General features: G+C 40.5%; 4 protein-coding genes across 8 annotated transcripts; 2 read left to right on the top strand and 2 right to left on the bottom strand.

Moving 5' to 3' along the window:
* The first annotated feature begins 909 nt into the window (after nucleotides 1–909).
* On the top strand, nucleotides 910–11,504 carry scyl1 (SCY1-like, kinase-like 1). Of its 3 annotated transcripts, XM_044040680.1 has the most exons (19): nucleotides 910–1,115; nucleotides 3,280–3,420; nucleotides 3,555–3,560; nucleotides 3,868–3,990; nucleotides 4,090–4,316; nucleotides 4,402–4,492; nucleotides 5,085–5,240; nucleotides 5,594–5,752; nucleotides 5,888–5,995; nucleotides 6,776–6,889; nucleotides 6,995–7,150; nucleotides 7,245–7,433; nucleotides 7,973–8,048; nucleotides 8,208–8,405; nucleotides 8,565–8,713; nucleotides 8,833–8,922; nucleotides 9,023–9,343; nucleotides 9,762–9,840; nucleotides 9,966–11,504. In XM_044040680.1, the coding sequence occupies exons 1-19, from the start codon at nucleotides 1,008–1,010 to the stop codon at nucleotides 10,088–10,090; spliced, it is 2,616 nt and encodes an 871-aa protein (XP_043896615.1). In that variant the 5' UTR covers nucleotides 910–1,007; the 3' UTR covers nucleotides 10,091–11,504. The 3 variants fall into 3 exon arrangements, with proteins under 3 accessions (XP_043896615.1, XP_043896616.1, XP_043896617.1); XM_044040681.1 differs by lacking the exon at nucleotides 3,555–3,560; XM_044040682.1 differs by lacking the exon at nucleotides 9,966–11,504 and having other exon boundaries at nucleotides 9,023–9,374; nucleotides 9,762–9,828.
* Nucleotides 11,505–13,413: 1,909 nt separating this feature from the next.
* Nucleotides 13,414–15,594, bottom strand: LOC122778520 (phospholipase A and acyltransferase 3-like). Of its 2 annotated transcripts, XM_044040494.1 has the most exons (4): nucleotides 14,884–15,594; nucleotides 14,205–14,467; nucleotides 13,566–13,700; nucleotides 13,414–13,532 (listed from the first exon to the last, which is right to left on the bottom strand). In XM_044040494.1, the coding sequence occupies exons 1-4, from the start codon at nucleotides 14,981–14,983 to the stop codon at nucleotides 13,440–13,442; spliced, it is 591 nt and encodes a 196-aa protein (XP_043896429.1). In that variant the 5' UTR covers nucleotides 14,984–15,594; the 3' UTR covers nucleotides 13,414–13,439. The 2 variants fall into 2 exon arrangements, with proteins under 2 accessions (XP_043896429.1, XP_043896428.1); XM_044040493.1 differs by having other exon boundaries at nucleotides 13,414–13,700.
* A 115-nt stretch (nucleotides 15,595–15,709) lies between these two features.
* Nucleotides 15,710–19,864, bottom strand: LOC122778521 (phospholipase A and acyltransferase 3-like). 2 transcript variants are annotated; one of them, XM_044040496.1, is made up of 6 exons: nucleotides 19,671–19,861; nucleotides 19,405–19,443; nucleotides 18,023–18,094; nucleotides 17,673–17,781; nucleotides 17,228–17,496; nucleotides 15,710–16,671 (listed from the first exon to the last, which is right to left on the bottom strand). In XM_044040496.1, exons 3-6 carry the CDS (start codon nucleotides 18,035–18,037, stop codon nucleotides 16,537–16,539), a joined length of 528 nt encoding a protein of 175 aa, XP_043896431.1. In that variant the 5' UTR covers nucleotides 18,038–18,094; nucleotides 19,405–19,443; nucleotides 19,671–19,861; the 3' UTR covers nucleotides 15,710–16,536. The 2 variants fall into 2 exon arrangements, with proteins under 2 accessions (XP_043896431.1, XP_043896430.1); XM_044040495.1 differs by lacking the exon at nucleotides 19,405–19,443 and having other exon boundaries at nucleotides 19,671–19,864.
* On the top strand, nucleotides 19,372–25,398 carry ints5 (integrator complex subunit 5). Its single transcript, XM_044040492.1, has 5 exons — nucleotides 19,372–19,426; nucleotides 20,493–20,728; nucleotides 21,548–21,800; nucleotides 21,987–23,960; nucleotides 24,222–25,398. Exons 2-5 carry the CDS (start codon nucleotides 20,652–20,654, stop codon nucleotides 24,936–24,938), a joined length of 3,021 nt encoding a protein of 1,006 aa, XP_043896427.1. The 5' UTR covers nucleotides 19,372–19,426; nucleotides 20,493–20,651; the 3' UTR covers nucleotides 24,939–25,398.
* The last annotated feature ends 918 nt before the right edge of the window (nucleotides 25,399–26,316 follow it).

Raw genomic sequence — 26,316 nt, 5'->3', positions numbered from 1 at the left:
TCATCTTGCGGCTGCCATCATGTGTAACATCATCAATGAAGATTAATGAATCCATCCCAGAAGAAGCCATGCAAGCCCAAGCAATTGGCTAATTACATATCAGACTGTACTAATGTAATGTAATGTAATGTAATGTAATGTAATGTAATGTAACTAATTACTGTTAGGGTCATTCTGTGCTAGTTGAAGGTATAATTTGTCAGGTCAGATTGAAATACACTACAGAATAATTTGCCAGAACATTAAGAACGTTTTTTTGTTGTTGTTTTTCTTTTATGGCAGAATAGTATAATTGTTGTTGTTGTTGTTGTTGTTTTTATCGATTTCAGTCATTGAGCACTCGTTTTCTTCTGTGTAAATGATGAAAATAATGTTCTTTACTTCTACTATAACTAATAATGATGATATTATTTACTTTGGTGCACAAACATTTGTAATTCATCTCATACCAAATATGGCGCTTTTTGTTTATATTATTATATCTGTTTTGCATTATAGTCATTGTGTATTAATACTGTTATCTCTGTGTATACTTAAATTAAATTATTAAATTGTGTATACTATATTAGTATGTATGTAGGATTCCCATGGGTCATCCCAATTCTATGATCCTTTAATTTAATTAAAATTTAATTTGGACAACTTCTTTGTAGCAGACAAACACCAATGGGTTTTTTTAAGGACGGACAACACGACCTAAATATGTATATAAAAATGAATACATGTAGAAACCAAATAATGTAATAAATGTGTTATTTCTGTACGCATTCCCCTTTGTTTATACGTACATAATTGTTGTTCATCATATACGTAAACCATTACGTAATTGAAAATATACGGAAATAGGTTTGGTTCGATTATTCTATTATTTACTGTGGAACTACATTGCAGCAACAAGGGTTCCACGGAGCCATTTCACATGCGTACCAGTTGTTAGCTCGATCCTTCAGCAGTCTGTAGTCCTGCGTGTTTTCTCTGTGTTTGATGAGGAGTGGAGCAAACAGGAGATGTGGTCCTTTTTCGCCAGGGATCCTGTCAAAGACTTTGCATATGAAATCCTTCCAGACACCCACGAAAAGTCTGGAATATGGAGTATACATCGGGGAAAGCGGAAGGTAAAACTGGTGTCGATGCTACGTTAGTTGTTAGCTTGTTTCGTCGCGGAGGCCTGTGTGTCAGTTAACCGTCTGTATTCGCTGTTCAGTGTCAAATCTAACTGCACATGTCATGTATTTGTGACTGTTTGGATGTTGATGTTGTGTTTGGTCTGCTCGTGACCACTTTTCGCTCGTGAAGTGGGCTCGGGCTTAGACACGCATTTCTCGCCACGTCACCCGGTTTTAGGCGTGATGACAGCTCTTGTGTTCACGCTGGTGCTTCTTCACGTAAACGAAGGTGTCGGTGTTCATCGCAACAGCTCACATAATGTCGTGATAATTATTTTCGATAAATTGAATTTGGACAGTCATCCTCATCACTGCAGGGATTCATGACAGTTGAGTAGCAACTTCCTGTTTTCATCATCCTGAACCAAGTCCTAACCAAATGTGATATAGTGACACAGGTAACTGCTCTCTTGAAAAATACGGAGATGGATGGAGTGAAAGAATATGGGGATTATGTTTTGATACTATTTTGATCAAAGATTTCAAGGGGAGTATGTCTCAATAGGCAAATATCCCTTATCAAATACTGCTCCCAGTACAACTAATTTTGTATGACACCACAGCTCACTGCATGGGCACTGTGAGAATATGGTGGCATGTTTTCATACTCCATATTACAGTGGTCAGCAATTGGTGGTCCCTGGGCCAAAGAATCAGAATCTGACCCTAACCCAGAAATTATTTGCGTAATTTTTTTATTTATTTCTTATTGAGTTTAAAGCTTTTATTCTGAAAAAAATGAACTTATTCAAATAGATTCTAATGCTAGAATTGACAGTTAACATAAACAAAAAAAAAATAAAAGACTGCTGTTGTCATGGACAGCATGGAGTAAATGTCCGTAAAATAAGTCTTGCATATGTTGGGCTCAATGAAGAAGCAGTAATTCTTAAAATGTAAATGATGCACAATAGATATTATCAGTATGAGTACGAATCTCACACATTTGTCTTTGTAACAAACTGGTTATTAAAGACAACGTCCAGAGGCAGCCAAGGTGAGGGTTTTTTTTCTGACTGAAGCCACTTGTGTGACCAGAGTGTTTTGTAAAGAATTAAAACCGCCTCAGCTCAAATCATTAAAACTGAACCATTTTGGATCAAACGATTACGCGATTTATCAAGAAGATAATCTACAGATCTATTATGAAAATAATGGTTAGTGTCAGCCCTAATTGATGGGTAGCATGATTTGTCAGCACACAGGCACCAGCAACTTTTTAATAAAACAAAATTAATTGATTTATCTACAGATTGGCCTAAAAAAGGTCACTTACCTACTTACCTAGGCACTTACATATTATTGAAAACTAGGGATATTATCAGCATGATATCGTATCGGCAGATAATGCAAAATGTATTAATCCACCAATATGACTAATGACCAAAACAGTAGGCTGAAAAAGCTGTTACCTCCTTGACTTCTATATTGGCACCTCCTACAGCTATTATTTTGCACAATGAAGGTATTTTATATCCACATCTGCTGCAACATTTGTATGAAAAGATATTTAGTTAATTTCACTACAGAAGAAACTAAATTACCTCTGCAGTTGGGCAAAAGGAAAAATGGTGATTGTCCCAAGCACGCCAATATATTTGATATTGGCCAAAAGTCCAATATTATGCATCCCTATTTCAAAACATAAACAAAAATTTGCACTTTTTTGCATTTATTTGTCATCCCCGAAAAAAAAAATCCTTGTGGGTCCACAGCCAGTCTCTGGGAATTACTGATTTTACTGTGTGTACAAACAAAATTAGCAGAATCCTAAATATCGTTTACGTTAATTAATGATTTTCAAAATTCATCAAAGTCCGCCGGGAGAAATGTTCCCTATTCTCTCCTGCTGCTCCCTTGTTGTTTCCATTCTGTCTGTGGATTATTTTTTTATCACTTTTTTATAGTTTCATGCGTCCAAGCCAGTCATTTGTTTTTTTAAATGCGCAAAGCTTACACAGGGAGGCAAAAAAGATACAACTGTGGGGGCTAATAAGCTCCTTGTTGTGACATGAGAGTACAAGCTTGCTTTTGTTTTTTCCCCAATTCCTAAATGTTTGAAGTTTGTTAAAGTCGTATGAGTGATTAATTTCCCTCCTGTCTGTCCTTTCAGACCAATGGCGAGCCGGTGTCTGTGTTTGTGTACGACGTAGCCCAGGGCACAGAGCAACAGACACAGCTGGCCAAAGCTGCCTTCAAACGAATGAAGACCCTGCGTCACCCCAACATTCTAGCCTATGTAGATGGGTTAGATGTAAGTTAATCTACTGCTGTCCTGTAATGTGCTTAGTGATAGCTTACATTTCCAACTTTATAGATTTTCTCTAATTGGTATCATTATTAGTTATGTCTCATCTCAACCATCTGCTCTTCTCTGCATGTTTACAGATAGAGGTGAGTGGACTCGTGCCAGTATGTCATGTGTAGTTCTAAAGTAGTTAGGAAATAGGCAGAAGTGTAGTACATCATTTATGCAGATTGTCACATATTTTTCCATCAGTTTTTGAGTTCAACACGAGTATGAGTAGATTGTCAATTATGTCAGATCATTAATTGCTGTTGTGATTTAAAAATATATGGATTTGAAATAGCATTGCAACTGTCTTTCTCCTTCTTTAATCGAAATAGAAACTTTTACATTGACGCTGGTGCAATAAAAAAGCTATTGAATAACACTTAATCTTTCTTGTGACTGTAACAGACAGAGAAGAGCCTATACCTTGTTACCGAGCAAGTGACACCTCTTGCAGTCCACCTGAAAGCCCAGCCAGAGAAGGGTAGGTGTGGAGAGCTGGAGATCTCCTGGGGACTCCACCAGATTGTGGTGAGGACGAGTCTGTGCAGTACGAGTTGAAGTGTGAGGGGAAGCCATCATTTTACCTGCTGTCACATGTTTACCTCTTCTGTTTACCTCCCACCACAGAAAGCTCTTAGTTTCCTGGTCAACGACTGCCACCTGCTCCATAACAACTTGGGCGTGTGTTCTGTTTTTGTGGATCGAGCTGGAGAGTGGAAACTGGGGGCCCTCGACCATGTGGCTCCTGAGCAGGGCGACCCAAGTGGAGTCTCGCTTCCTGCCCCGAAGGATGTTTACCCAGATATGGAGAAATATGACCCACCAGAGATGCCCAACAGCAATGGAGAGAAATGGTAAAAAGGGTTTCAAGTATTTGGAGAACGTGTAGAAATGTTCTGTAGTAACTTTTGTATTGAACTATTTGCATATGCGTTGCAGGGCAGGAGAGGTGTGGCGGCTTGGCTGCCTGATCTGGGAGGTGTTCAATGGTCCACTACCTCGCACGTCCTCTCTTCGTTCACTGGGAAAGGTAAATCATGTTAACCATGTCGGAGCAATTACTGAAATATTGCCATTTATGCAATGGGATATTTCCTCTTACTTAAGGTCTCTTCAGGTTGATATTAAGTAAGTGTTATAATAGGGTCACCATTCAAATGTTGCAAATAAATTCGTCCCATACTCAACTGTTACTCAGTTATTGTTTATTGACTTGTCAAGATAAACAGTTGGCGATGTGTTATTTTTAAAGGGAAGTGCTATGAAATCATTGTAGAAGGATTGTGTACAATATAATTAAAAGTAGAAATGACATTATTGTTTTTTTTGTATTGAGGAATGTTACAATCTCAGAATTGCTTCACATCTGGAACAATTTTTTGTCACATCATTTGCCATTTAAACATTTTACCATTTACTGGTTTATTGGGGGTAGTACTGAAATAGTTTTTCATGATGTAATGTTTCAAATGTGCTGAATTATTTTCATACTGTTCAGCGTTGCAGCTCTCTCTACCTAATCCTTTTTAACTTGTTTGCACTTATAAGTCAGCTGGCCCGCCTCATTTCTTTCATGGTTTCCGTGACTTTTGTCCTCTTTCTTGCCCTCTTCGTTCCCACAGATCCCAAAAACCTTGGTCCCTCATTACTGTGAACTGGTGGGGGCCAACCCTCGGGCTCGGCCCAATCCGGCTCGATTTCTCCAGAACTGTAGAGCGCCTGGGGGATTCCTCAGCAATAGCTTTGTGGAAAGCAACCTTTTCCTGGAAGAGATCCAGGTACACAGACGTTTGAGCAAAAACCTTAGAGCTTAGGACTTTGAAATCCCACTTGCATCATCACAACCTGAAGTATTAATTAATAAGGTGGAGACTGAGAAAGTTCTTATTGAACTGTTCATTACCTGGATAGTTTAATTCATATATATGAAGCACAGATTCTGCTGTGTCATGCCAGTGGTTACTATATTATAATATTTTAAAACCCTAACATGTTTACAGTTGATGTGGTTTTCAGGTTTTTCTTAATTGTGAAAATGAAGTCTCAAGTGACATTATCATGCAGAAATATGACTAGTTATGATATATTGAAGGTGCTTTCGTAACAGAGTTATTCCAATGGCTTTGTCTAGATCAAGGAGGCAGCAGAGAAGCAGCAGTTCTTTCAGGATCTGAGTGACAATCTGGACTCTTTTCCTGAAGACTTCTGTAAACACAAGGTCCTGCCTCAGTTGCTCACCGCCTTTGAGTTTGGCAATGCGGGCGCTGTCGTTCTCACACCACTTTTCAAGGTAAATCCAACCGTGAAACCCTGTTAAAAACACCCCCCGGTCAGATCATTTCTGCAGTGAAGCATTAAAAACAACAGACATTGTTAATAGCGCACCCAATCTCTCCAATCTCATCACTGTCCATCTGTGTGGCAGGTAGGGAAGTTCCTCTCGGCAGATGAGTACCAGCTGAAGATAATCCCCGTCATCGTGAAGATGTTTTCCTCCACAGACCGAGCCATGAGGATACGACTGCTGCAGCAGGTGAGTCTTTGCTATAGGTCTGTTTCCACTGCACTAATACAGTGTCTGTAATAATTATTTTAATATTTAAAAACTTTGCAAAGAAGGTTACATTTTTAGCTGTATTGGTCTGTGGGCAAAAAGTGATTTAGTTATGGCCTAAAGAAGAAAACACAGAACCACATTCAGTGAACCTAGCAAGGTTAACGATTGTTAATTTATATGTTATTTTGACCCTGTGTGGGAATGGGTGTTTGTGTTTTGTTATTTTTTTTAACCATGTGTATATTGTATTGTATTAATTTAACATGACAACAGAGTTCTATTGAATCTCTTGGATGTATAGATCTTTTATATTTTTAATGTGAAAGTAACTTGGGGCCCGACTTCCTGCTTCCTTCAAGTGTCTGTGAACAGAGCAAGTTTGCTTTCTTAGCAATATTGTGCCCACACTGGAAACTATCGATAACAAATGGAAATGGCAGGTCAATTCCACATCTGTTGAAGCCTTTTGCTTATACCAACTGTTATGGCAACCCATGACTACACATACGATGCCTGCTTTTCTAGAAGCCATATTATCATGAAGCTACCGAGCCACTGACTGGAAATGCCAGACTGGATGTCTTGCACATAAATAATGTCGGACATCTTCTTGCTTGTTTCTGCTGAAAATAAGGTCTATATAGTTTTTATTTCCCTCAAGTCTCTTGTTTTGCCAAATAACAATTTTAACATTGTTTATTATTTTTGGCTCTCTCTTTCTCTCTCTATCTCTCTCTCTTTCTTTCTGAATCTCAGATGGAGCAGTTCATTCAGTATCTGAACGAAGCAGCAGTTAACTCCCAGATTTTTCCTCATGTTGTTCACGGCTTCACAGACACCAACCCTGCCATCAGAGAACAGACTGTTAAGGTAGTGCACACAACACAAACACATCTTACTACATATTATTTATAACCTGTTTGTTGTCAACCTGCTGTAGCCTCTGCTGCTCTCCTCTACTTCCACCCTCTACAGTCCATGTTGTTGCTCGCTCCCAAACTGAATGAGACCAACCTGAACCAGGAGCTCATGCGTCACTTCGCCCGGCTGCAGGCTCGAGATGAACAAGGCCCAATCCGGTGTAACACCACTGTCTGCCTGGGCAAGATCGCATCCTACCTCAACGCCGGGGTAAAGCACATCCACGCCATTGTGCGACCAAAATTCAGCAAAAAAAATAAAAATCTGTTCAAATAAAAGACTGTGGCAATTCCTCCCTTCACAGACTCGACAGCGCATTCTGGTTTCTGCCTTCTCAAGAGCCACAAAGGATCCTTTCCCAGCCTCACGCTCCGCCGGTGTGCTGGGCTTTGCCGCCACGCACAACTACTACAGCGTAACCGAGATCGCTGCCCGCATCCTCCCCACCCTCTGTGCCATTACTGTTGATCCTGATAAGAGCGTCAGGGACCAGGTAAACATGATCGTACACTAAATACAACACTAAATCAACAACGGTCATAAAAGTTTATCTCAGAAGTGTCAAAATGTGACATGAATAAAAAATCACAGTCATGCCCGGTTGTGATTCAAGATTTACATTTCTTTATTGTCATTTCTTGTGCACTACGAACACAAAAACTAAATATTGTCCCCCCCAGCCTAGTATTGTACCACAGAAAGACACAGTTAAGAATAGGCTGATGTATGATATATATGATAAAACAATAAAAACAGACCATACAACAGCAGCCTGAGCACAGCTCAGTGTGATGAGGATTATACACACTATACACACTTTAAATGTTTACTTAGAGACATGCACATAGGGGCAAATTCTTTTGGTTGAGAGAGAGAGAGCAACAATTCTGTGTCAAGGTTTTGTGTTTAGCTGGTTTTGTTGTACCAATGCAAAACATCAGTGCCTGGCTAATTAGTTCAGTCTTAACGACGCGTGTTAAATCTCTGTATATCCTTTTTGTTGTTGCTTATGCAAATGTCTTCCCCTGTCAGGCATTCAAAGCCATTAAGAGTTTTCTTTCCAAGCTTGAGACTGTGTCAGAAGATCCCACCAAGCTGGCTGACATAGGTATGTAACATACAGGATTTGCATTATGATATTGTGATGTCTCATTTACCAAGACCATGACATGATCGATACCTGTCAAATGTCTGGTCAAAAGATAATGTATGTAATTGACAAAAAATGTCAAACAAAAAGGTGTTTGTCCCCCATCTGTCCCTGCAGAAAAGGATGTATCCTCGAGTGCTCAGCCTGCCGGTGCTTCTTCCAGCTGGACGGGCTGGGCTGTGACCGGTGTGTCCTCACTGACGTCTAAGTTGATTCGCAGCACTCCAGGAACAGAAGGGAGTGCCGCAGCAGAGGGCAGTGGGCCCACAAACACCACTGACCCTACCAGTGCCACGGACTCCGCACCTGCACCTGGTAGAGATATTAAGTTTGATTTACACAGAGTCATAGAGGAAAGGATGATTTCTCTAAGTATGTCCATATCGTAGCCTTGAATTATAATCCAGGTTTTACTTAATGGGAGCCAACTATGTCTCAGGAAGCCTATCTAAAACACTTTTGCTTTTATCTCAGCTCATGAGGATAAAACACCACAAGCCTCCCTGAGTCACCAGTCTGCCCCCAGTCGTGCCAACCAGTCACCGAGTCTTGAAGTAACAGACAATGATGATGAGCCAATAGGAGACCGCTGGGATGACGAAGAGGACTGGGGAAGCTTGGAGGTTTGATTTCAATGCCTTTCACTGAAACTTGACTGAGAATTAAAAGTTATCATTTAGATGCTTATATGAACACATTTGTGAGATGTTGTCTTATTGACTTTTGACTCTTTGCCTGAAAGGAGCCAGCGAAAGCTCACACAGAACCTGAAGACTGGACCAGTGACTGGTCGGGAATGTCATCATCCAAAAAGAAGGCCAGTGACAGAGGAGTATGAGCCCTTAATTTGGATCAATTAAAATATACCCCTTTTTCCTCTTTACCCATATATGTGTAGAGTTTAAAAAAATCATCATCTTTCCAATATCTAGGTGGGCCGGTCGACATCCTCCGTGACGGTGAAAAAGCAGAGCTCTGACTGGAGCAGCTCGGGCTGGGACGCTGACGACAGCTGGTCCAACGAGAAGGAAGGCCAGGGGCAGAGCTCTGCAGGCGAGGATGGCTGGGGCAATGACTGGGCGGAGGAGGAGACAGACACTACTTTGACCAACAAGACACTCCCACTACCAGAAGGGGTGCGATTAGCCAGCGAGTACAACTGGGACAACAGCAGCGCGTCAAAGGGAGCCATCCAGAATGACCTGTTTGCCAGCGTGTCCCAGAGGAACACAGCGAGCACTGCTGCCACCACGGTGAGGACAGAGCAAGTCCAGTAAGACGCAGGTTAGATAAGTGGTGATTTAGATGTGAAATAAATACTGTGTGAGAAACTGTGGACTCTGAAAGTGATGAGACTCCCAATACTTTCTGCAGATGGTCTCTCAGTCAAAAATATTAGAAAGCACTGTGGGATCATGGGAATTTGTTGTCTTGTGTCTTTGCGTTTAGTTTGAAACTTAGTTAATACACTACTCAACTAAATTAATATTTAAAATGTAGAGGTAGAGGGATGGAGGGTGCTGCTTTTATATTTCTAAACCAAGCTGATGACATTCAAAAATAGTTGTGAGATTGTTCAATAATCATGAAAATATGGCAAGATTAGACGGATTAGTTGAATCAAGAAATCTGGTTTGGATCTGGAAGGTTTGAGTGTTTTCTCCCTCTCAGGCTGGAGAGGGTTGGGATGCAGAGGCAACAGGAACCTGGGGAGCTGAGGAAAATTGGGAGTCACTAGATGGAAGCCAGGGTAAGTCTCCCACTTAACAAACGTGTGTTGTGTAATTTCACTCTCATTTGTCACAGTACTAGATGTCTTAACCTCTTCACTCGAACATAACTTCCTGGGATATGAGCATTTTTTTTGTCGCTTAGGTCTCAGTAAGGCCGAGCTGTCAAAGAAGAAGAGGGAGGAGAGGAGGAAGGAGCTTGAGGCAAAACGGGCAGAGCGCAAAGCTGCCAAAGGTCCTCTCAAACTCGGCGCACGCAAACTGGATTGACAGGGATGCAGAGAGAGAGATGAGGGTGGCAAAGGAGCAGGAAGAACCATAGACTGCAGTCACTGAACCTTGAGCTATGGACAGCGGTTCACCATTCCACAAGTAAAGGACCAGAAAGAAGCGTTGGCAGTGAAAACTGTGAAAAGCTGCTATAATGGTATGTTGGTTGAGAAATTTTAACTTCTGCTGAGTAGAGACTCTTGACCTTGATGGAAATGGAACATGGGGGGGGGCAACATTCCATTGCTTTATGAATTCAGTGTTGATGATGGAGCTAAAGGTGGTGGAAACAAGAAAGCTCAACAAAATGTCCTGCCCTTTTTCTTTTTAATCATAACTCCTGCAGTTGTAAAGTAAATGTATATAAACGGTGCATTAAGGACACAGAGAAATATCAGTTTTTTTTAAAAAACAAAACAAAACTTGGAAACACAGTATATATATATAACATTTCAGAAGAAATATTGTATCAAAATGTTTTTTGTCAGTATACACACACACACACACTGAACACCTAGTGGAAATCATGTTTTAGTTAAATTTACTTAATTACAGACCTGAGATATTAAAACAATGCATGCATGCAATTGTGTTACAAAAGCAGAGGGCTCCATTGGACGAAATGATAAATGTGCTGGGTTTACTTTGCACATAGAACACTGTATTTTGCTGTACATGCCTGATAGGCAATTCATTTGACTTGGTTTCAGATCTGTAATTGAAGAAATACATGGTGGTGAACAGAAGCTGAAAACCTGGTTTCAATGTGCGTCTCTCCTGCGGTGTACTGCAGTGGTAGAGGGTTCATGAAATGAGTTTTATTTTGAAATTGTTTGTAAAATTGTCTTTTTCTTGTCATACAGTTGTACCTCCAATCCCACAGATCACACAAACGTCTATCTGGGATTATCTAAGGATGTTCAGATTTGCACTGCAGTCATTTTAGTCAATACTGGGGTGGAGTCTGGGTAAACGAAAATCTTCTTTTACTCTTTTTTGGGTTTTTTTGTGCCTTTTTATTTAATTACAGGATTGCTCTGTAGGACCACACCCTAGAAATTCTACATTTTAACAGAAGAATTTTACAAGTGGAACTGAAACACAGATTGGATGTTTGCGTCAACCGTAGTGTAAACCCAGGTCTCCTGTCTTAGCCGGTCTTATTATGTCTGGTGTTAAAATATAAATGCTGCACAGAAATAAACAGCTGACACAATCATAACTATCAGCATTGGAGCTAATCTCCTGGTCGGGGATGATCTGCTTAGGTTAAGAAATGCGCTGCATTATTTTTGACTGCAGTTATTGGTTTACAGTGAATCTAAATGATGTAGCATGAGAACTGTTGTTCAATAAATCTGACAGAAACATGAACTCATGTTTTTTTGTGTACATTAAAAGCTTTTAAGTTTTAGTTGGTCCTCATGTTTGAATAACACTTTCAAAATCCAATGTTCACCACACTATGAAAGCCTGTTTTGGAAGCTCCGAGTATCTCATAATTAGATGATACTTTTGTAATTATGGCTAATATATATTTTTACTTCTCAAGTGGCGCAAACAGGCTTCCGTACTAGAGGTCAAATCATGACTAAATTTGAATTGGTTTCATAGTTTGGTTTATACCCATGCCCCTTTGTCATACCAATCAGTCACAACATTAAAACTAGCAACTTGGTAAAAGGTGGGAAACTGGGTTAAATAATTTATCCATAGCTTGATTTGATTCTCTATGAAAACAACATTTTTGCTTAGATTTAGTCACTCTGATTCAACCTTGCTTTAAAGCCTCAGATGACACTTGCACTGGGATCCACCAATGTACCAGTGTCCCCTAGGATCTAAAGATATATCTGCTGGGGGTCACCTCTGACATCTTTGGTACCATCTTTTCGTCACTAATCGTCCACTAAAGCACATCAGCTGCTCTCACCGCCATTTACTGTACTGAAGTATCAAAAGTCATTTTCAGAGTTGTCTTCCAAATGGAAGGTTGTGGGTTCAATACTGTATGTGTGTCCTTGAGCAAAACAGACAGAAAAGCTCTAGCAGTAGCCAGTAACACAGACAGCTAAAGGAGATGCAGTGGAGTACAATTAAAAGTTGCTTGAAATATAATAAACAAAGTGAAGCAGAGATATGTGAATGTTGTACTTAAGTACAGTAACAAAGTATTTGTAACACTGAATATGTGTATGATGTCTAAATAGAAATATTTATTTTGTACCTGAAACTACTCAACAGTGCTTGTGTAAAAGCAGCGTGTAGAAAATCTGACGAGGGCCAAGAAAAAAATGTCCACACAGATAGGAGGAGGAGAAAATTGATCTTCCCCTGCTTCAGAACATGATCATTCCAATGTGCTAAAGCAGCACAGAGACAACCCTGTGAATCACTTTCTCTTTCGTTTCTTGCTCGCTGACCAATTTACCAGAAGTCATTCTTGGTGACCACCCAAAGTAACAAGGCCATTGTTTCTGACTCACCACAAGCAAAAAAATTTTGTTTTTTAAAAAAAACAAACCCAGATTTTAACAGTAATCTGTCAGGCACAGCCAGATTTAATTTGGTAGTAACGAAGATACTGGCAAACTGTCCAGGGTGTACTATCGCCCTGTGTCAGCTGAGATTGACACAACACCCCCCGCAACCCTCCTGTGGAGGATAAAGCTATAGAAAATGTGGTGGAGTGATAGTAAAAGTTGCTAGAAATATAAATAAAGTGCAGATACTTGAATTTTGGACTTCAGTACTGTAAAGAAGTATTTGTACTTTGTTACATTACAACACTGCCAAGGAGGTTGTATTGTTAGTGTACATTCTTTCTGTGCACATATTTATAGTTTCCTGTGAGTGTGTGTTTTCATTGGTTTAGTGAGCTGTTATTGTAGCAGTCTTAAAACACGTGGATTGTCTCAGGGAGAATTTAATTGTGATGAGTCAATGGCCTTGTTATTTTGGGTGGGGAGCAAGTATGACTTCTGGTAAATTGGTCAGAGAGCATGAAAGAAAAGAGAAAGTGTAAGTAAGTAGTGTATTATTATTATTGTTGTTGTTGTTGTGTTGTTAGTATACATTCTTTCTGTGCACATATTTATAGTTTCCTCTAAGCATGTGTTTTTATTGGTTTAGTGAGCAACTTAAGACGCTTGATGGTAGGTTGTTCCTTTTTCTAGTTCTAGTTAGGAAGTTCTTTTAGTTTGGTTGTTTTTGTCAGATTTTGTCATCAGAACATTTCTCCAACTAAAGTGAATTATTAAAATGTCTCAATAGTAAAAACCTAGGTTTTTTGAGGAAAAAAGGGGATAAAGGCTCAACACACATTTAATTTTCATCATTTTGCTTTATTTTAGGTAGTAGTAGATTTGATGGAAATAGCCAGAAGAGCTGCTGGGGCTGCCTTCTGTACTGCTGGGGCTGCCTTCAGTGTTGCTGAGGCTGCCTTCGGGGCTGCCTTCAGTGTTGCTGAGGCTGCCTTCAGTGCTGCCCCTACTTTGGTGAACACCAAGTTTGCTCCCTTTATTGCTGCTTTTGCTACTGTGCTTGGTCCAACGTATATCACTGCCAGTACAACAACAATCACTCCAGCTCCGACCACCAATTTCATGACCTGTGCAGAGATTAAAAACAGACACACAGAGTCATATTAGTTGACTGAGACAAGTACTGGTATTTATTCCTGAGCCACTTATATTGTGACAGATCAATATCCGTAAAAAATAATTATTATTCTCATCCAACTGTGCAACTGATTTTGTGATTCTAAAGATTTTGAATACTTTTTGTAAAATTAAATAACAAAAAATTGCCTCTAGGTTGTGCTGGAAAAAAAGGATATAAGATAAGATACTATATTTCTTATAGCCTATACGTTTTAATAACTATAACGTAGTAATGGAAGAAAGCAGCCTAAATACTCTGTGTTCTAAGGGTTAAAGGACAACAACCTCCATGTTATAAGAGTGTTGGATGGAGTCACAAAAAGTTCACTGCACAGACTGCAGGTCATCACTGTTTGTTTATGACTGTTGCATAACCTTAACCTTAAAAAAAACAATCAGCAGGTTTTTTATTAACTACCCTTCTCAGGCTGCTTAATAGTGAGTCCACCTACTTGCATAGATGTGGCTTGTCCGTATCGTAGCTCTTTGGCAAAGTGCTCACAGTTGTATTGAAGGAGACGGTAGTGCACAGTGTTTTCCACCAGCGAAAGAGCATTTCTCACGATTTGCTCAGCGGGCAGAGGTGCTTGTTTTCGGTCACGAGTGTTATTCACTTTCCACTCATTGTCTCCAGCCACGTCCTTGAGTTTTTCTTTCTTAACCTGGCAACCGCAAAACCATCGATTGAATTTGTATATTGGCAGGGATGAATTATCTAAGAAAAAGGGTAAAAAAACAAATAAAGGTAAACAAACTGTACAGAGCCCTTTTAATTTTAGAGTTAACATTTTATCGACTTTAAAGTTAGTATGTTCCTTCTCGCTCCTTTAGAGTGCTTGCCCTTTAACCAAATAAAAATTCCAGACTTGCTTTTCAAAACTTTGATTTTATGTAGTTTTATACTTGTATGCCAACTTTCTTGTTGAGATTGTACCTGTTGTGAACTGACGAAACATTTTAACAAAATTGCAAAACTTTTTTCCAGACTTTCAAGACTTTTACACAAAATTCAACACTTTAAGACTTTCAAGACCAGCACAAGCACCCTGTCCATAATTTATAATTTAAGTTATAAATTCAATTTGGATAAAATGTAGGTTGATTTAATCAGTTACCTGTTCTGGTACTTACCGTCCTTCACCAAGTGAACAACATCACCATCTCCAACATCCACAGCCCAGTGCTGATAACCTCTACGTTTAATTTCTATTAAGTCACCAGGTTGTGGCATCTTTAACTGAGTGAAGAATCAATCCTGGTGTTGGTCCTGGTTTCAGAGAGAGTGAGAGAGAAAGCTTCAAAGTTGTCAAGCGCTTTGTTTTATACTCTACTATCAGAGAGAGAGAGAGAGAGAGAGAGAGCTTCAAAGTTGTCACGCACTTTGTTTTATACTCTACTAGAGAGAGATGTTGTTGCTCAGTGTTCAATAACGACCAAAACAGGCTTTCATAGTGTGGTGAACATTGGATTTTGAAAGTGTCATTAAAAATCATACACATATTCAGTGCTGTAATGTAACAAAGTACAAAGTGTATATTTCAAGCAACTTTTACTCCACTACATATCCTATAACCATCCTACTAACTCGTTACTACCTAATAAAATCAGAAGACAAAGAAGAGTATTTATATAGAGCTTGTTTAGCCTTGATGAGCCACTTTAAATACCTAAAAGTATAAATATTATAATACAATATGTATATTGTTAAACGTATTTTCTTAATTCAAATCATTATATAAAAACTACTACTATATTTTCCATTCAAACACATTTGTGTAGCACAACCTTGAGGGGCCTGACCCCGACGTTGATAAAATGTATGTATGTATGTATGTACAGTATATATATATATATATATATATATATATATATATATATATATATATATATATGTACATACACACATATAGCAGTCACAGGAAAACAGCTGAAAAATGGACTTCTCTGGCCAAGAAGATTACACAGACGCAGTATTTTATTCCAACCACATACGAACCGTTAAGCGTCAGGAGGTAACAAATTAACACGACATGTAGTTACATGGCTTTCTTGTACTGACAATTTCATCACATTTTCATCAGTTATTTTGTTGCATTTCCCTTCAAAAACCTATGACCTTGGAGTCTTTGTGATTGGAGTTAGTGTGAAGTAGTGTAACGCTGGTGTAGGTCAGTGCTTTTCCTAGTAGTTAAATAGTGTGATCATTTTCCATATAAATATGACTAAATACAAAATAGGTAGTGTTATACACTGCGTGCACAATTAATAGGCAAGTTGTATTCCTGAGCAAATGCAGTTCTCTCAGTCAATCCAAACTGTTAATAGATCGCGTTTATGCCTAATAATTATGCACACCTTAATATAGGGTGTTGATCACTTTAGGCCACACCCTCCCTCATCACACAAATACACACCACCTGATAATGTTTAAATCCAATTAGCTTTCAAGTTCATATAGCTTGGAGTTGGAAAAAAAACATAGAATTGACAATAAGCTCAAAATACTCACTTGCCTATTAACTGTGCACGCAGCATAAGTATGTGATTCAGATCGATGAGCTGCTGGTGATCTGCTTAAGGCACTGTGTGTAGAATTAAGCAACTATCTATCTCAAAAGGTGTTTAGGTTGACCATTACAAACATGATGAGAACTTGCTCCCAATGTAAATACAGAGGGCTCAATGGATTTAAACTAAAATAATAATTCCGACATTTAAGTGATTATATTATTATAAACAAAATATGTCAAAAACAAAAAGTGAACAGGTGAATCCAGACTTTGATCAGTCCTCGTCCTCGTCCTCGTCCTCCTCGGTGTGTTTGCTGCGTCCCGACAGATGTCGTATGAAAGCTGCAGCGCCAAGAACCACGGCCGCTGCCGTGCCAGCAGCTATGAGCGTATTTTGTGCATTACGCACCTGCAGAGACAAACACACATCTTTCAGTAAGTGAGCAGGAACATGAGACATGATGGCAAGAGTTTTCTTGAATGTAGGGAAATGTATCTCACTTGCAGATTGGCGCTTTATTTTAGTTAATCCTCACATAGCTAAAAATGACCTTTTTAATGTTACGGACTTGAGACATGTAGGCTATGTTGTTGAAGATGTTTGACAAATTTACATAGATGTTGTATTTTCTGACCAAATATCAAATGCTTGTTTACCTTAGATTACTATTTTGTGTTATTATAATTTTCTAATAGTGTCTTACAGTGATAGTTCAGGTTCTTTAGCCTCTTATTCTAACGCCTTGACAGACTTTTCAACTAGAAACTGAGGTTTGTAACCTGCTCACTTTCCTGCACCAAAGTCTGTATAGAAAATCAGCAGTTTTAGCTCACAGGGACATGGGAGATGATGGTCTACAGCTGCCTCCTTTGGTAATATTATGTTACTTAATGTCTGTGTGCTGTGATATGTATTTATATATATGGATATACATACATACATATCATATCTTGAGTAACAATACCTGGCGGGACTCTGCCTTGCCATAGCGCAGCTCAGTGGCAAAGTGCTCACAGTTCTGACAGCGGAGGCTGTATGGCTGCACTCTGCCCACCAGCGCCTTGGCCTCCTCCACTATGACAGGAGCTTGGCGGGGTTCATGCTTGTCATCGAGAATGTTGTTTATTTGCCATTTGTCGGTTCCCACCACATCCCACAGCCGCTCTCTCTTCACTATGGCCTTATCACAGGTGACAGACCTAAAACTGCTGGCACCTGCTCCTGCAACCTCACCTGTGAATAGAAGGGAATAAGGACAGAATACATGATCTGTAAAGGGTGTATTCACTAAGTTTTGTGATATACTGTATTTTGACCTTTGTTTCCAAGTGGTTCACAGATGATTATTAGATCAAGGTGCTTTTTGTTCCATATTATATTGGGACAGACAGTGGTGAGGTAGGACTTACAGGGTGGTGCCAAGTGAATAACGTAGCCCTTTCCGATGTACACAGCCCAGTGCTGGTAGAGCCCACGGAAGATTTCTATTAAATCTCCAGGTTGTGGTTCTGTGTCATACTTGGATTAGGAGACACAGAGAAAACGGTTTGGAACCGAATGTTCTCTTGATATAATCAGGTTCAAACAGTGGTTTAATAAATCAAGTTGAAATAACAATACATAAAACACACATAACTACTATCACATACACCATACATAAATCAAGTTGAAATAACAATACATAAAACACACATAACTACTATCACATACACCATACATACACAACACACTTGGGTGTAATTTTGTATGTTTTCCTAACCAGAATTGGTGCCATTCCAGTATCTGCTTCGTTTGGAAACCTTAAACTGATTCAGTGGTTCACGTGCAGCACCTGCAAGAACAAATCATATTGTAAGTACATCATGGCACACAAGTTTCACTTTTACTGTCTCTGTGCTGCTGATGTTTATATGTAGCATTCTTGCTCAATTGTTTGTCATGTCAAAGGCTGGAGTCAAAACCTGAAACCAACACAGATGCTGAAAGTAAAGGCAAGTGAAACCTGTGCCAGCAGAGGGAGAAAAAAAAAGCAAAACAAACCTTTTTCCCCTCTTATATTTCACTTGCACAAAAAAGGAAATAAGTCATAGCTTCCAAGGTGATCTACAGCTTAAATATCAATTTAGAATAAACAAGGCTGGACAATATAGTATAGGTAAATTCCAACCCTGATTCTCATTTTGACCAGGTAAGATAAAGTCACTCAAAGTAAACCATACATACATTAGGTTTAATGCACAATGTGGCAATATTTCCTTGCATGTTGCAGCTGAATATTCCTCCCTTAGTTATGCAGCCTTTTTGTTAGTATCAAAACTGGAAAGGCGTTTAGCTTATCCACTGTGGGCTATAGAGAAACCTGGTGGTCAAAAATGTTCATTCTGAGATAAAATATAAACAACAACAATCCATATGAGTCACTGAAAGTAAAAGGTGAAATCAAAGGCACTTACTGATGAAACTGAAAGTAAAAGCAAGTGAAATCTGCATCAGCATAGAGCATATTTATTTTTATACATACATTTTAAACCATAGTGCCCACATGGCCACCTTTCGTAAATTGTCATAGTGGGAATAACACACAACCCTTTATGTGGACATCCTGGGGTGTGTGTATATAGGTCACATCTTCGGACTGTACAAAATAAGTTTTATTGTCTAGGCTCTGAAAAAAAAGAAAAACAAGAATTGTCCCTTCTTTGTGTGCAACTAACTTGCACACAAATGAATCATAGTTTCCAATGACATCTAAATCTTAAATGTAGGTTTAGAATAAACAAGGGTGGAGTATAAGTGTATATTTAGATTGGGTTAGGCCTGTCAAAAGTAAATGAAAGCAAAACCTGAAACCAAACAAAGAAAGGAAATGTAGCTGCAAATAATAATAAATAATAAATAAACAAAATAAGCATTTTCCAGGGTGTACCCCGCCTATCGCCCGATGTAGCTGAGATTGGCACAGCACCCCCCGCGACCCTCTGGTGGAGGATAAAGCGGTTAGATGATGACTGACTGACTGACCTTTGTGACATAAAATGGCAAAACTCTACGTAGCAGAGGGAACTCAAACGCATCTTTATTTGAGCTTTGATCTTTAAAATGTCTTAAGTGTCTGAATAAACAAGGCTGGGAAAACCTCACCTGTGTTTGACGTTTTCATCAGGTAAGACACAAACGACACTATTAGCGTTAAAAAAAAGAACATGCACATATACATTATAAGATTCAATTCGAGACGAAATAGTACGTTTAAAGTTTGTAGCCAACAGTGCGCAACAAAGAAAGCATGCTAGTTTTATTAGCATGTCTGTACCAGTGCTCACAGTGTTACTTCAGCTAAAACCTCGTAACCACACAAAAGTAAAACCGTTTCAGTTCAGTGATGTTGTGATCGGATTGGATCTTACCTTCAACCGCTACCTCGGAGTGCTGCGAAGAGTTATGCGGGTGGTGACACGGCACTGCCTTAATCTGCTGATTGTTGCTCTCTGTCACACCATCACAATAAAAGCACCGCTATGCAACTGATGATAACCAATATTACTAACGACAGTCGTGGTGGTGGAATAGTTATAGTCGTGATAATAACAAATATTTTGAATCATAGTGATGTCGACAACAAGCTACAACCTCGTTTTCATCAGAAAAAAGACCTGGAGAAACTACATTGATCTCTACCAGGGACCGTCTACAAAAATGATTTAAAAATGATCTGTAAACTTCACTGTTGTACTGTACTGTTTGATATATTTTTTGTTAATATTTATTAGTAATAATTGTTCATAACGTCACCATAATACAGTGTAATGTCATGAAATGTTCTGCACAACGCGCGCTTTTTTCTTTTTTTTTTTGCCGATCAACCATGGGACCTGCTTCTGTAGTTAATATGGTTGGTCAAAATGAAAAACAATTACGTCATGAGATTATAGTTTGTGCCGAAAAATTATATATGATATATAAATGATATAAGACACTATATTGCACATTCCTATAGCCTCTGTATACACGTAATGGGAAAAAACTATGGAGAACGATATATTACATAATAATAAATAAAATAATAAATAAATGACGAAATGTCTTTGTTTCTTTCTTTCTTTTTTTTCTTTCTTTATATAATTTATCGTCCTTATCGTCCTATAATAAGGCAGCCTAAACGCTCCATGTTTGTACCACTAGGTGTCACTACTGACTCTTATTGTCTGTGTTCTGTTTCCTTTCCTCAGCGACGAAAAAGTGCCACCTTCCGGCTTTAGAGCGCCGCTTCCCTGTGATTGTGTCCAGAATTTGGAAATTGGAAGAAATAACAAAGAACTGACACAGTTGTTCACGCCGAAGTCGAGGGAAGGTTTTGATGCGACTATTTGCTGTTCAAAGACCAAGCGATGTCTGCGGTGTTTGACGGGAACCCGCTGAAAGCGATGCAGAGCTCACAAGTTCATACGACGCAGACCGCGCTGAGGTGAGTGCTGGAGTACCGTGACACACTTCACCCATTAAGTCCACGTAGTTTGTCCTACATTTTAAAAAATAAACTGAAGAATCTCAGAATGTTATTATATTGTTCTTCTGCGCCAGCTGATCAAGGAAGTCAGCTAGGGCAGGGCGTTATGGCAAAAGCATTTATCACGATTAAACAATAATTACAAAATCTAAATACTTACTCATAGTATATTTATTATATTAGGAAACCAGTAGTAAATGGACTGAAAATATACTTAATAGGGAAATGGAGCAGTCATGTGTTGTTTCTCAAAGTGTCTTTGCACGGAAAGTGTCATTGACATTACATTGACATATCCTGAAAATGTGTATTGTTATTGAATTATAGATCAGTCCTCATTTCAACCAACCAATAAGTTGAAGTATGTAGTATGAAATTATTTCTTTTCATGTAAATAATAATAATAATAGTAAAAAAAAGTTTGAAATGTGAAAAATGAAGATGGGTGTTTTCATGGATGTTTCTCTCAGCTCAGTCAGGCTCTCCCTCGAACTTCCTCAAGCAGTTTTTTTGTTTGCCTGTAACCACATTTGATACACAGGGCAGTCACATGACTGAAATTATAATAAAAATAGCTTTTCAACATGCCACTTTTGGTTGTGTGGTTGGTTGTGTGTGTTTCTTTTAACTACTTATCCTCATGTTTCAAAGTCATATAGTATTATTTGACAAGATAATCAACGAAGGAAATATTTATGATTTTATTGTACATGTTTATTAATCCTCCCTTCTGATGATGATGAAAATAATTTCTTCTCATTCCCCTCTCTCATCTAGTACACACGAACTCTCTCAGGAGATCAAGTCTTTTATCAGCGGCGTTGATGCTGTTCAGGGCCGAAAGCTCAGTGTCCGGGAACATGCTCGCTGTGCTGTGCGGCTGCTACGCTCGGTCCCAGCCTGTCGAGGTGCCGTGCTGGAGCATCTAAGGAGTGTGTATGATGAACATGTTAATGCTTTTCTGCACAACCTGGAGACAGAGGGGGATGCCAGCTCTGGGGTCAGCGCCAACCTGGAGGACATCATACAGGTAGAAGATGCTCATGAAGTCTTACAAAACTCAAAGTTTACATTGGAAATGAGAAAATGATTAAACATAGTTAAGTTAATAAGGATGACATCAATTTTATAGATTGAGGGCTAGAGAGTCATAGAAATAGAGTTGTATTCAATACTTTCTTCACAAAATTGTCATAATTTTTCTCTTTGTCTTTAGGAGGTCCATGGTGTGCTTTTAGAGTTCATTCGCCTCAACCCCCGGGCCTGGGCCCCCCTGGTGTCTACCTGGGCTGTGGACTTGTTGGGCCAGCTGAGCAGCAAGCATGCTGGCCGCAGGGTGGCCCCCCACTCCTCCAGCCTCAACGAGCTTCTCCAGCTCTGGATGTCGTGTGCTGCCACCCGATCCCTTATGGAGGCCTACTCTCAGTGTCTGGCTGCGATGCTGGCCTGGTGCCCAGATGCCTGTGTGGATGCACTGTTGGATACCTCAGTCCAACACTCCCCACATTTTGACTGGGTGGTGGCTCACATTGGGTCTGCCTTCCCTGGTACTATCATCAGCCGAGTCTTGGCATGTGGACTTAAAGATTTCTGCTCTCATGGTGTCAAGGACCAAGGGATAATGGTGATGGGAGTGGATAAAGGCAACAGAGTGCCCAAAATTGGCTCTGTGGTGGGAATTCTTGGGCACCTTGCAGCACATCACTCAGACAGCATCAGGAAGGAACTTCTCAGGATGTTTCAGGAGAGCCTGAGTCCATCCAGCCCTCTTTCTCCCACTTCGTCCTCCACTTCCTGGGAAAGTTCCCCTCAGCTTCGTCGAGCTGCAGTACCGTTTCTGCTACAGCTGGCTGCAATGTCCCCCAACCTCTTTGGCGCTGTGTCTGCAGACCTTGTAGAGCTCTTACACCCCCCTATCCTTCTCCAGCTGCAGGCCTTACTGCAGGGCCTTCCCAGAGAGGAACTGGATAACATGCTGGGTCTTGCTGTTCACCTCATTAGTCAGAGTCCATCAGGAGGTGCCCGGGTGCTCCGTTTCCTGGCCGACACTGCAACTCCCGCATCAGTCATCATTTCTGGCCCAACACCCTCCCCACATGAAGGAGTCAGAGAGGGTTGTGACCGCCTCCTTCAAATGCTGCTTCTGCATCTCCACAAATTGGTCTTCAACCGCTCAGATGGAGAAGGAAATCCCCATAAGTCTCATCTCTCTCAGCCCCAGAGGGTGATCCCCTTCTTGGAGGAGCTGCAGTCTCATGTGGGTGAGCTCTGTGCTGAGACACTGCGGCTGGAAAGAAAACGTCATCTCTGGCTACATCAGCTTCTGTGTCTCCTGTCTGTCTATGGGGGTCCGACTGTGGCCACTGAGGCCCTCTGCCAGTTACTCACGCAGGCTCGCAACCTAGAGGAGCTGGCTCTGGCCTGGCAGCTTCACACCACGCTCTCTTCATGCATGGCTGGACTCATTCCTGCCGCTATAACTCACTGTGTGGCCCAGATCCACACACACATCCTGGGGCCTCGGCAGTTGAGACAGCTGCTGCTTAATCTGGCTGTAGCCATCCAGAGTCAGGATGAGGAGAGAAGAGGATCAGTGGGCTCTCAGTCTTCCATGGCCATCCAAGTGTGCTCAGCTGTCTCAGGACACCTCCATGATTTTGGCCCACTTCTTCTCCATGGTGACCCAGCTGTATCGCATGCCACAGTGCGCCTTCTGTCCTGTAGCCCCCTCCCACGTACCTCCTCCCCAGCACACTTGCTTCTGCTTTCCCGGGCTGCTGTCAGTCATTTCTTTCTGGCGCTTCGGAGAAGAGGAGAAGGGGCGAAGGGAGGTAGAGATGGCGGACAGGCAGCTGAAGCGGTGAACTATACTGTCTTGCTCCTGTCTCGTTTAGCTGCGTACTCCCCTCTTTCTCTCAAGGCAGTGCTTCAGCAGCTGGTTGAGGGAGCACTTCATAAAGGAAATGCTGACCTCTTTGGAGGGCAGATTGCAGACATGTCAGGTGCTCCCCTGCCTGTCCCCTCTGTGTCCCCTGATGTTGGAGCCTCCCTTCTGGACATCAACTGTCGGTTCGGCACCACTGTCAACTTTTCTGGCAGCGTGTGGTCTGTATTTCACGCAGGGGTAATTGGGAAGGGGCTTAAGGTCCGCACTGCCACACAGCTGCCTGACCCATCTGGGGTCATCCAGGTGAGATGGACACTTTGTATACTGAAGATAAAAGAGTTTGAAGCAAAGTGTAGTTTAGAAAAAATATATCTGTTTTCTCCACAGTATACCAGAAGGGGAAGTCACATTTCTAGAATGCACAAGCTTTTCTTTTGTCTTTTTGAAAAAATTTCATATATATACATTTGTATACTTTAATTATTATTTCACTGGTTCTTGGCAACAGAAGGCCATAATCCATGAATGAAGTCCTCATTGTTTTTTTGTTTTATTTTTCTGTAGAACATCCAGACTCTGATTGTTGTCGTAGTCCAGTGTTGCAGTTCCTCTGGTCTCAATGGCTCCATCAACGGCTCACGACCTTCTGACCCTGATGAGCCACCACCCATCAATGCTGAGGCAGCCAAGGTTGTTGCAATCACCCTTGTAGAAAGTGTCTGTCCCGATGTGGCCAATGGGGAGTTGTCTTGGCCCCCAGAGGAGCACGCCCGCACCACAGTGGAGCGAGACATCCACATTCGACGTTGCTTTGAAGCCCACCCGGTGATATTTCCTTTACTTCAGGTGGTGGCAGCTGGACGGCCGGCTCTCTGCTACTGCTCAGCTGTGCTCAGAGGCCTCCTGGCTACTCTTCTGGCCCACTGGGAAGCGTCCCGTGAGATTTCATCCACAGACTCCCCATGGCACCTCCAGGCCTCCTGCCTCCTGGTGTCCTGCATGGGAGAAGGCCAGCTCCTGCCTCCTGTGCTGGCCAATGTCCATGAAGCCTTTCCCCACCTCACTCCCTTTGAGGTGCGCCTACTACTCCTGGCTGTATGGGAGTATGTGAGGGGCAATGGACCGATGCCCCAGAAGTTTGTCTTCAGCTCAGAGAAGGGCCTATTCTGCCGGGATTTCTCACGGGACGGTGACGTGGCAAGATACGTGGTGCCAATTCACAGTGTCTTACATAAAAACATTGACAGATTAGGACATCTGTGTTGGCGGTTCCAGCTCTAGAATGTAGTAAGGAGCAGATTGGGAAGAGTGGACCACTGGAAACAAATGGATGCAGTAAAATAGGTGTGGTACTGCTAGATTACTCCAAGAGCAGACTGCAAAGTTGCTATCACTGTATTTCAGTTTCATACAAGTTACATGCATCAGTTTGCGTGCGTGTGTGTGTGTGTGTACATTTTGTATCATATTTTTCAACTTTTCTAACAAGTTATTGTGAGGAAAAACAAACGGGTGGGAGATATGTCACATGTATTGTACATTGTGCTAATACAAAATGCCATCCACATAGAGGAGAGCCTTTTTATGTTTATTTGGTTGGAACATACAATTTGTCACTTATAGACATTTCTGTATCATCTTCAGGTTCCTCATGTTCTACAGTTATGGCTGTAGTCATTATCTGCATCTCTTGTTTCATGTCCCACCACTTCACAGAATAAATCCTCATTTGTTCATTGAATTTGCCACAAACTGAGCATCGTTCTTACAGTAGGAGAGGATGTTGATGGCCATATTATTATAGCCATAGTCAGTCATGGATCAGATAATTCACAAATGTTTTCTTCTTAACTTTAAGGCTTAAAAGTCTAGAACAGAAGAAACATCCAGGGAATGTGACTTGGACTGGAAGCCACAGATTAAAAATATAAAATAAACATATGAATAAGACACAAGATTTTTGTCACTCCCTGTGTATACAAGCATACAAAAGGAAGGTACAAGAGGTACTTTATGGCACTACAACAAATATTCATGTGAAACTGGATGATCGGGTCATCTGACGGATTTGAGAGCAACTAAGTTTAGCATTTAAAGCATGAATATTTGCTCTATTATGTGGCTTTAAATTGTGATTTTAATATAATATATTAGAATATGCAATGAATACAGGCATTCTCAATATTGTTGACAATGCTTGAATATGCACTAGATTATGTTACTTTAATGATTTAAATATATACATACATAATTCTAAAGGAATATACTGGTGATGGGTGAGTTTAATCTTGAAACGGTTTCGATTATTAATAAAAAAAAAAACAAAAAAAAACAGGAATCCTGGATTGTGCAGATGTCGCTGTAAAAGACCGTTTTAAATGTTGGCTTTTGTACTTGAACGGTTTGGATGACGTGGAATACAATGCAGTGCACTCGTGCTTTCGCTGCCTGAATGTAGGATTGGTCAGACGTGGAAATCCGGGACAAATGGTGCACACTGACTGGAGCCTGAAGATGACGTGTAATCCAGTCATACGTAGTTCACATATAATCTTTATTAACAGTCGAATAGAAGTATATATATTTATGTATATATATTTATGTGTATATATATATACATATTGGATTTATGGGAAAGTCTAGTTGAATAACTTCATTA

Source organism: Solea senegalensis, linkage group LG12 (genome assembly GCF_019176455.1).
Source record: "Solea senegalensis isolate Sse05_10M linkage group LG12, IFAPA_SoseM_1, whole genome shotgun sequence".
NCBI classification, from domain to species: Eukaryota; Metazoa; Chordata; class Actinopteri; order Pleuronectiformes; family Soleidae; genus Solea; species Solea senegalensis.
Note: the sequence above shows the minus strand (reverse complement) of the source record. Positions and strands in the feature narration are given on the sequence as shown.